Here is a 10,528-nt window from a genome sequence, read left to right on the forward strand (position 1 = left end):
ATTAATAAAATGTAGCATAATCCTTAAGATAACAAATATTTTTTCGTGTGTTTTAGAGGATTAAAATGTGTCTGACCATGACCCTCTTTTTTTTATTTTCCTTCTTTCTCTTTATTTCCTTTCTTCGTGTGTGTGTGTGTCCGTCCTGTGTCATGTCTCGTCATTTTTATTCAGTTAAGCTACCATTTTTGTCTCGTTTTTTTTATGTTTTGTCATTTCCTGTTTTATTTTGAGAGTAACCCTGTTCCCTCTCTTTCCGGCTGCTTTACTTCCTGCCCCTGTGTTTCCCGCATCTGGTGATTGTCTGGCCCCTCCCTAATCGTTTTCACCTGTGATCCCCTTCCTCATGTTTAAATAGTGGCGTCTCCCTTTGTCCTGTGCCAGTTTGTACTTATCTCCATGTCAGTCGTTCCAGCGCTTACCATGTTCCATGTTCCATGTTCCTCGTTCCTGTTTCAAGTTTCACGTTTCACGTAAGAATTGTGAGAGTTTAGTTTAGAAAGTATTTAGTTTTTTGTGTTCTTTAGGTAGAGTATTTCTTGTTTTTTTGTTCAGATCAGGTTTCCTCCTGGTCCTTTTGACCTTTTGTTTCTAGTTTTCAGGTTCCTCTTTTAGAGTGATTTTTCTTTCCTTATTATTCTCAGACTAGATAGGTTTTTCGGGTTAGTATAAGTTAGGAGAGTGTTCAGGGTAAGTTCAGGGATTTCCTCTTGCCCTTTTATTGTTTATTGATTTGTTGGATTTATTTCATAAATAAATCTTACTTATTTACTTTGTTTCCTTGTCTATTGTCGTGCTTTTGGGTTCAACTGTCAAGGCAGATCGTTACACTGTGTTTTGAATGCACCTATGCATGCAACAACATGCTGGGTTTGTGCTTGACATCTTGTCAATGTCATATTGGTATACGTGCTACTTCATAGAGGCATAATAGTCTTGTGCTTTCCTCCCCCCCTTCACGATCAACTTAAATGACTTGCTGCCTATCATTAAATGCCTACAAGTACCGACACATCCAAATGTTACATCCTCTCTGCAGAGGACTTCAGTGATGGAGTCTGCACGCTCCTCTCTCCACTGATGTGATGAGATCCAGTAGTGAGAGGGGAGAAGCCTGCTGCTCAGAGCGAATATTTCCTGGAGAACGGCATCAGATCAGCGAAAGGGATGAACCCTGGAGAGGGATCAGACCGTGACGACTAGACAGAGCACACTCAACTCAGCAGGGAAAAACTCTGAGTTTGACTGAGCTTTCAGACAGGATGAGATTTATGGGAGGGAGAAATAGAGGCAATGATGACGCTTCTCAGCCACATTTGATCTTTTTATTTTAAATCCACATAAACATATACAGAGTTAATCCAACGCACAAAAGCTGCCAAAAACAAAGAGAGTAGCTCAAAGGTTTTTTAAAAAAAAAAGAAGAGTTGGTCAAGCTGCTGCTGTTGTTTAGAGAATTACAACAAAGTCTTTGGTCCCTGATTTAGAGACTGAAACATTACTTGAAGTTTATGAGCGAAGAGTAATTACACTGAAAAAGAAAATGCATTTCATTAATAAGAGAAGGCGGTGCGGCTGCTTGAATGCATGTGTAGATTAGTTATATACAGTAGGTCTAAAGTATTTGTGTAACCCTCACAATCTGTCATAGTTATATAAAGAGAAACTGGCTGGAGTATAAGTCTGTTTGTTTTATGACTTTGCAGACAATAGAGACCAGAATAATCGGTGTAATCCAAAAGCTTTGGGTCTTTGTGTCATTGTTTTGTGTCCTTGATTGTGAAACTCCTACGTCAGCAGTGATTTCTTGCTGTCGTCCTCTGGATCACACCTCTCCCAGCCCTGCCGGATGCGTGTGAGGGTGCGGTCCACACACGGCAGGAGCAGCAGAAGCTTCACCACCAGCACCACGGTCGGTACCACCAGAGAAAGCATGTAGCCCGGAGGTGTGCACCATTTGTAGATAGTGGGACTAAGGAACCTGTCCCAGCCGTACAGGTAGGTGTGAAAGGTGCAGAAGAACAGCGCCAGATACCCCAGCTTGGACTGGAAGAGAGAAAAGTTAATACCTTTACAGACAGTGCATATTCATAGATCCACATGATTACACTTGCACTGATAAACACATGACTAATGGCTGTGTAATAGGCTCGCTAAGCTGGAATGTGATACCCTGACCTTTAGAGAGACAAGCTTTTGACCTACACATGTGCACACACTCTAACACACTCATCACTTTGTGCGCACGGATGTACATAAAGATAATTCAGCTAACGAGATTGAGAACGTGCGTTCACATACACACTTGTAAATTCCTACACGCGTGAACAAAAACCTGAAGACCATGGTCAAGGATAATGTATGCCTCCTAAATTACATCTGATGAATAACTTAACATTTAAAGCGCTGCTCTAAATTAGGCTGGAGTAAAGGGGAGGGCTGTGGAACAGAAAAAAAGAGCCTCACATGACCCAGTTACATTTATGAATGAGATTGTTCCCTGTGGTGAGGCCCATTTAATTTTCAATGGTCAAAGTGGGGAAAAAAAAGGTAAACAATTGTATCAGCGTGAATAAAATAACAATGGAAAATGGGAACACACATTTAAGAGGAAGTTTGAAACAGCCTTCTGGCTCTCGCATCTATTTTCCATCTTGGCCGAGGCACAGAATCGGCAAAAATAGTTTCCACTCACTGAACATCAGCAGCTGGGAGCATAAAAAGGAGCAATGCAATTTAGACAATTTCAAAATATCTCCACTGTGCACATTATAAGTCAACACCAACTGAGCCTATTTAATATTGAGAGCATGTATCTCTCTGTTAACTGAATCATCAATCTACATGTCATTTGCTGCTTTCAAGGCCACAGTGTGGAGGTGAGCTAATCAGTCGTCCCAAATTAGATTTCACAATGAGCTTGTTTGTATTCATTTTATCAGAAGCTGGCTCATGAAGTATCATAGAAATGGCTCTAAAGTGAGCGGCTGTGTGCTTGCGTGCTATTCAGTTTCCCTTTTGTTGGCTTAGAGTGCCAAATCAGTTGGCTACAAAAGGTGCGAAGTCTGGTCTGTGTTTCTTTTTTATGTCATTTTAGGTTTCAAGGGAAAGGTTTCAAAATCCTTTCATATACTCTACTAAGAAATGCATTAACTACACAATATGTTATTGAATTATTCCTGCAAAAACACACAGGCACAAACATAAACATGTGCACAAAGGCAGAGCTGTTGGACAGATTGCTGAGGAGACCACAGGGCCAACACCGCTGGAAACGGCTACGAAATAAATTCTGCAGTCTTAAGATGTGACCGCCTGCGCACAGTAAACAGGATGCAGGAATTTAGATCAATTTAATTGGGCTGCACATCATCGTGCACAGTAAAAGCAGAGCTCTGTATTCTATAATGTGTCACTGTGAACCTCTCGCACTCGAACCTGTATGAAGCTGAACTCTCTCCAGCTGAGAGCGTTGCTGACGGAGGGGAGAGAGGTTATTCCCAGCAGGACAAACAGGCAAAATCCCAGAATCCCCATGGAGTAGTAAGAGTCAGCACGCCAGGCTGTGGTGAGGGAAAACTCTGACGTCCGGTTCTCTTTTATCTGAAAGTGACAGTAAATAACAGAGAGGTTTTTTTTATATTGTATATGAATAAGCAAGTATTTCTTTTATGCAAACTCATAGCTTTGAATTTCACTTATATTAAAGCTGTATGGATTCCTTACCTGTGAGATGGTGTTTGTAGCAATCTTGAATCTCACATAATATCTGGGAATAAAATTGACAAAAATATTAAGAGAAAAATCTGCAAGAAAAGGCCTAACTCTTTCATGTATCCAACATAATGGTTACCGCGTTGTCAGAATTATTAGGCTTGTTCGAGATGACTGCCAGCTCGCCTCGACAACATGTCAAGCATCTATAATACCAACACCTCACTGTAAAATGAAGTGAATAAAGTCTTTATTTGTTGTTATTATTATTATTACTATCATTATTTATTTATATTTTAATTGGATTTAATATTAAGTTCTCATATTATATTCAGGGCTTCAGTTATTTCGATGTAAACGTCATTGCATTTATGTTTATTAAGAGAGTGTTCCTGAGGAATGAGTAAAGCATTACATTGTGAATGACAGTACTACATAAAACTGCTTGATGTCTGTCTGACACTTCATTAAGTTTAATGAATAACGATTAATAAGACAGAAGTCTCATCACTTCCTTGTGGGGGGTGTCAAAGCTTTTTTCAGCCAATAGACACTTCATTCAAACCAGAGCAAGTTGTTTCCCATCATGCATGAGGTTGTGCAGTCGGTGGAGAGCAACTGCGGCGCCTGGCCCTGAAAAATGCGGCTGCCTCGCGCAGTCGGGTTTTCAGAGCAAGTTGGACAACAATCTAACCGTCATACAATATGCTTGGCAAGGCAGCGATCGATTCTGCGCAGGCCTCGCTCATCTCGAACAAGCCTATTGACTTCTTTTAAAAACACTCCTAATGTTACTAATTAATCTGGGTTAGCGTAAAACTCCCAGTATTTGGCAATTAAATTTAATGTTTTTTAAGGCATGTTTAATGCTCATCAATTCAAAGAGCTTGTTAGCTCTTGAGGTTTGAATTGTGTTTCTGTTTGCCAAAATCAATCTGTACAATTAACCGCTCTGAGTCACACAGCTCTGCTCTTTTCTAAATGTTCTGCCATGCCTTCTTTTTACATGCATTTGTTTTAGTTTTTTTTTATACACTATGTTGTATTATAGCCATGCTAACATGCTGGATTTTCTCTGTGTTTTAATAGTGGAATGGAGAAAAGTAAAAACAAACAAAGGCTCTTTGTGTGTAACAGGAATATTTTAGATAATTCTAAGAAACCATAGGCTAATTCTTTTTGTTAAAATGACCCTAATATTTTTAGAGTCCGTTTGCCAGGTTATTAGGGAAGCTTAGCTGAAAGTGATGCAGTCTTAACAACAGCCCTGCAACCCAAGGGTGGGCTATGTCAGAAATGTCTTTAAGCATAACACTATTTTTTGAAGGGAATTCAACTAGAGTACGAGTATGTTTGTTACCTAATGGGGATGATGAGAGTGTAAAGCACATGTAGAGAAGCGAAGCCCAGTGCTAACAGTCCCAGCTGTTTCCTGCACAGCATCCAGCAATCCAACCAGTCAGGGAAACGCCTGGAACAAACATAATTTGACTTGAATGATGCAATTCTTAAAGTATGTTGGAAATTGTACACCTCCGTGCAGACACTAAATATAATTTCATCATGTTTTGATTGACTGACTTATATTTGGTTCCTCTGTAGAGCTGAAGGAAGGCAGCAATGATGCCAGGCAGGTAGCACAGGGACAACATGATGAGAGACACAATGGGAAACACCTGAAAGATGGACGACAAACATATAAATCACACCTGGAGGCGACCATTCAAAGAGGACCAACATTTCTGACACTAAACTTTTTTTTACCCTGTTGGCCAGGGACACCATGATTCTGAAGGAGATGTTTTTCCCCTGATCAACATACGCGTAGACGACATCTCTAATGAGCTCGTAGAAGAAGAAGGAGGCAGTGAGACAGAGGGCCAGGAGTAGCGGCAGCCTCCACTCTGGGAACAGCTGTAAGGGGAAGTCCTCCAGCTCTCTTGCTGCATTCAGAGACCCTCTATCCACAACAGAGAAGCCCAGTTTGGTGGCCTTTTCTGCTACATCCTGCTTGGCCTCTGCATTGTTTCCACACAGGAACACCTGGATCATAAAGACAGATTAAAGCACTCCAGATGCAACATAGGGAGGTCTACATGGATGCATTTATGTGCATACATTTGCACACTCAATGATGAAAGGATGGCTTTTTCTCCGGAGGATTGGACATAAAAGTACGTGGAGATCCCGTGGCTTCCTGTAATTTAAGGAAGCAGGTAAAGCAACAACAACGTTCAGTTAACACCTATGTAATGTTGTAACTGTGTTCCTAACACACTGACACACACTGCATGTGTGTGTGTGTATGTGTGTGACTGCATTTTGAGGAGAATTCGTCTGTTAAAAGAGCATAGAGTCTTATTCAAAATGAAGGAGAAGATAGGTTTAGTTTGCTTGAGGATAAACTTATTTTGCTTGTTGATTGAGAGGATACTGCAAGGGCCTTTGTGTGCGTACTTTATCTTTGACTCTGTTTGATTTTGACTCTGAGGGGAGTCTGGGCCAGATGTTCACCCTCCAATGGCCAGTATAAACTGGAAGTCCTTGCTAAAATTTTGAGAGGCGGAGATCTCTTTGGGAGATAGAGAAAAGGAGGAAGAGGAATAAGATTTAAGGCGTTATTAGATTTGAAAACAGACTAAATTATTTGCTTTTTTGATTCATAATTTGATCCTTGTATAACAAAATAAGTATGATAAATTTAGACATGCAAGTGAAAAGTAAGGAATTTGGTTTTGAGAAGAGTAATCTGATAGGTATGATAAATCTGGGCCTGTTAGTAGTTGCTGAAGGTGTGGAGAAAGTTGCTGATGGTGAGGAAAAAGAAGCTGAAGGTGAGGAAGACAAGCTGAATATGTGGAAGAGAAGCTGAATGTGAGACAGAGAGAAGGAGAGACGGACAGAGCTTGGCATTCTGCAGTTGTTTGAAAGTGAGGGACAGAAAGTGTTAAAAGCTGCAAAAGACAGGAGGAAAAGGAGTCCAAAAGAAATAGGAAAGATTGTAAAGGAAACAGAAAAGGCAAAAACAGGAGGAGGTGCAAGAAAGGCTCGATGAGCAAAAGAGGAACACAGTGCAACCGAGAGACAAGGCGTTCGTGAAGGTATTTAGAAGGAAGTGGTTTAACGAACGTCGCCAGGGACCCTTTGAAGTTGTTTGTAGTACTGGAACTGCAGTCCAGGTTAAAGGGTCTTCGACGTGGTATCACTCAACGCATTGTGTTAGAGCGACAAGGGAAGAGGCGCCACGCTCACAGAGTCAAGATATTGAAGGCTCAAGAGAGCCAAAGGAAACTGCAGAAGAAGCAGAGATACATGAGGATCATCAAGGTCAAGGTTCAGAAGGAGAGATTGACCATGGTGTGAAAAATCATGATGATTTTGAGTATACTCCTGATGAAGCCAATGAGCAGGAAAGGAGATTTGGTGACATTGATTTACAACATGTCCCAGAAACAACAGAGCCTATTTCCTTGGGGTGTGAGTCATCAAAGACTCCAGAGGGCTGCGATGCCTCTCCAGGAGAATACACATGCCCAGTCGGACCAAGGAGTCCAAGACCAGTTCGAAAAAGGGTCAGACCAAAACGTAATGAGAACTAGGGTTGAGGTGATTTTGAGAAAGTCAGTTCGGCTCCCATGTCAGTGTACAGAAGAAAACAGTAGAGAAGGAAAATTTGTCCTCTGCATTGTTTCCACACAGGAACACCTGGATCATAAAGACTGATTAAAGCACTCCAGATGCAACATAGGGAGGTCTACACTGATGCTTTTATGTGCATACATTTGCACACACAATAATGAAAGGATGGCTTTTTCTCCGGAGGATTGGACATGATAGTACGTGGAGATCCTGTGGCTTCCTGTAATTTAAGGAAGCAGGTAAAGCAACAACAACGTTCAGTTAACACCCATGTAATGTTGTAACTGTGTTCCTAACACACTGAAACACACACACACAAAATCCTGTGTGGTTTTCACTGTCCTCTGGGATTGTACAAACTAGTAAAATTTGAAACAGAAAAACCCACATATGCTGCAGCTTTTCAGTACAGAGCGAGAGCAACGCACGTGATGGAAGCTCAGATCTGAGAGAGACTGTGGAGTTAATTGATTCAAGGATGCATCAAAGATGGCACTCACAGTAAAGACAAGGCCGACTCCTCCGATTTGGCTTCTTTTACTTGGATTGGGTTTGATCAAAACTTCAAAATGAGTTAATAATATAGTTTTGGACTGAAATGCTTTCCTCTCTGAAAGGGACTATTATTTTTAACTTGTTGGTCAACACCCCACTGTGTGAACACATTAGGGAATTGTGAAATGCTGGTATTTCTGCAGGGGAAGAAGAATGTGACAAGCAGCACTTAATCATTTAATTCCAAAATAAGATGTCACAAATAGAGAAAAAAAACCCCTGCAGTTTTAAATAGCAGACAAGGAAGTGTCGGATATTTTTAAACGCATCTGACTGGAAACAGAATCTCAAAGTGACACATTTATTACCTGTCTGTTGGCATCTAAGGGTCCATTCTGCAGGGCCCAGGCAGACAAGGTGTTAAAAGCTTTCACGACATGAGCTCCCGGGATCAGCCTAGACAACAAACAACAAACTGAGTTCTTTATGATTCAAACCACATGATCCATGAAATCTCCAAATAGTTCAGCTAATTACATTATTGGCTGATTTTCTCTTACCTCTGGAGATACTCTGCGTTGGCCTCTGGGTAGAGATTCTTCTTGACGTTGTTGCTGACGTCTACCAACACCTTCCAATGAATAAAAACACCAGAGTGGATAAAAAGTTGAAAAAACTACTTTTTTGGAAACTAAATCTTTTTGCACAAACAACATACCTTCCCCCTGAGTTGAGGATCAAGTGTCTCCAGGAAGTCATAATTTTCTCTGTGAATACAAAGAAAGACCAGACTGGCTGATTGGGCAGCTGCTGCGTGCGTCATCGCCTGTACAACACACATACACAGCACAATTGTCAGACATGCACAACATTTGGCAACACAATCAGTAATTTCTGGCTCTGAATGTTTTGTCAGTTTCACAAGTCAAGGTGAGGTCATATGGCACGAGAGATGAAACTAAATATAGCAGACAAAACAAACACTAGCGACACGTGTATAAAAACATCAGTGACCTTCTGTAACACCTTCAAAACCTGATAACATTTCTTTCTGCATGCTCACTTTGTACTTTGACTTTTTGCCACAGTCTTATTTTTTTCCATGCAACACACGTGCAAAAGTGTCAGTTAAATTCCAGCCTATGATAAGACGTCATGCAGTAAGTTGTACCTGAGTTCCTTGGGGAAGAGGGCCACAGCTTTGAGGTCTGCGGCTGCCGTACACCACCCTGTAGCCAGACTGGAGCAGACGCAGGCCCAGAGAGCGCCCCAAGTCCCCTGTCCCAAAGATGCACAGCAGCTCCTGTTCAGGGGCAGCTGCCGTTCCCAGGGGATGCAGCGACACGCTCTCTGGCTTCACCTCCTTTGACATGCTGCTCTGTCTGTCAGCCGACAAGGATTTCAGTCTGTAACAAACGGTGAAGATATCTCCTGCGATCAAAGCAATCCACCAGGATTTCTGTCGAAGCGGGACAGCTGTACTGAAATATGAGGGACTAGTGTGTCCAGATTCACGGCTGATGTAAACAAAATGAACAGCCTTCAAGTGATAGCTCTTCAATGTGCTTCTGGAAAGTATCTGTTCTATTTACTCATTACTCCTCACACTGACAGATTCTTCAGTCTTGAGAGAGTTTTTGTACTGGCCCATCCCCTCTCATGGCTCAGGGTGAAATCTTACCAAACTGGGAAACCCCACAGAAAAAAGGTGGAAGACATGTGTGTCCCTGTTCCGATGGTTGTCAGACAGCGGTGATGTTTTCTTTGTACAAACTGTCTGTCTATGACTCTGTGTGTTTGTCCTGTTCTAGCCCTTTCTGTGGCATCATTTCAAGCCTAACAATCTTCTGGGAAACCAGAGAGATTACGCAACTCTGGAAAACCAGTTTAGTTAGCTTGCCAAACGCTTGGGTTTTCCTGCTTTTACCAAACAACAAAAACACACACAGAGTCAGGCAGTAAGTGAAAGCTCATTTGAGGATAGGAGGGATATTCACATCTAAAAACCACAATGAGTTCTCTTTAACAGTGTGAGTGAAAGAAAAACACAACAGAATCTTAAATAAGTGTCCCAGATTAAGTGCTGGATAAAACTCTGACAGTTCAGAGAAGAATGGGATGCCTCACAGTTTACTCATAACATCAGCAAAACAGTAACCTCTCAACAAACACATCTGGACCAAGTCTAGGTCACGCTATGCAAACACAATATGCTGGAATGCTGCCAACCCCCTCCTCTCTTCCGCTGCATAATATCCATTATATGACCATAAACCCCACACACCCTTCAAAGTGTGTAATTACTTTGACACATGTGCAAATAAATAACACATTTTTTATATGCAGCCGTTAATTTGTCGCACACTTGGAGTGAAAGAACCCAATCCGTATTATCCGTCACTGATCCGGTGGTCAGCAGAGGCAGTCGCTGATTCATGCGAGCAGAGCAAACCCACCAATTACAGTCTAATCTGCACTCATGTGTTGCCCCTGTGAGTAATTAATGTTTGTAGCCTCGTAACTGAAGTTGGCCTCTGAGTGGGGCCCTTGTTATTTTCCCAGAGGTCCAGAATAGCTCCAGTGTTCGGGGGTTGAGGTGAACCGCAGGCCTAGTGACCTGTCCTACACTGTAATTACTCCCTCTGCTCTGCTGCTTCTCTCGCTGGCCTCTGTGTGTTTG

The 10,528-nt window shown here is 41.8% G+C and overlaps 1 protein-coding gene across 1 annotated transcript; it reads right to left on the reverse strand.

The window, feature by feature from the left end:
* Positions 1 to 1,330: 1,330 nt before the first annotated feature.
* LOC138583934 (metalloreductase STEAP4-like) lies at positions 1,331 to 9,428 on the reverse strand. The gene is made up of 10 exons (XM_069656001.1): positions 9,020 to 9,428; positions 8,567 to 8,674; positions 8,409 to 8,479; positions 8,217 to 8,304; positions 5,479 to 5,757; positions 5,296 to 5,390; positions 5,075 to 5,185; positions 3,727 to 3,769; positions 3,439 to 3,603; positions 1,331 to 2,046 (listed from the first exon to the last, which is right to left on the reverse strand). Exons 1-10 carry the CDS (start codon positions 9,218 to 9,220, stop codon positions 1,789 to 1,791), a joined length of 1,419 nt encoding a protein of 472 aa, XP_069512102.1. The 5' UTR covers positions 9,221 to 9,428; the 3' UTR covers positions 1,331 to 1,788.
* Positions 9,429 to 10,528: the final 1,100 nt, after the last annotated feature.

This window comes from Semicossyphus pulcher, unplaced genomic scaffold, assembly GCF_022749685.1.
Source record: "Semicossyphus pulcher isolate SPU_LCO1_2020_fin unplaced genomic scaffold, fSemPul1.0.p SCAF_9, whole genome shotgun sequence".
NCBI lineage: Eukaryota > Metazoa > Chordata > Actinopteri > Labriformes > Labridae > Semicossyphus > Semicossyphus pulcher.

What these genes read in the sequence shown, in the direction of transcription:
- LOC138583934 (XM_069656001.1), bottom strand. Translation starts at nt 9,220, where the DNA reads ATGTCAAAGGAGGTGAAGCCAGAGAGCGTGTCGCTGCATCCCCTGGGA. An exon ending in CTCTTCCCCAAGGAACTCAG is followed by an intron (nt 8,675 to 9,019) that starts GTACAACTTACT and finishes TGTGTTGTACAG; the next exon opens with GCGATGACGCACGCAGCAGC. An exon ending in CCTTAGATGCCAACAGACAG is followed by an intron (nt 5,758 to 8,216) that starts GTAATAAATGTG and finishes TTTATGATCCAG; the next exon opens with GTGTTCCTGTGTGGAAACAA.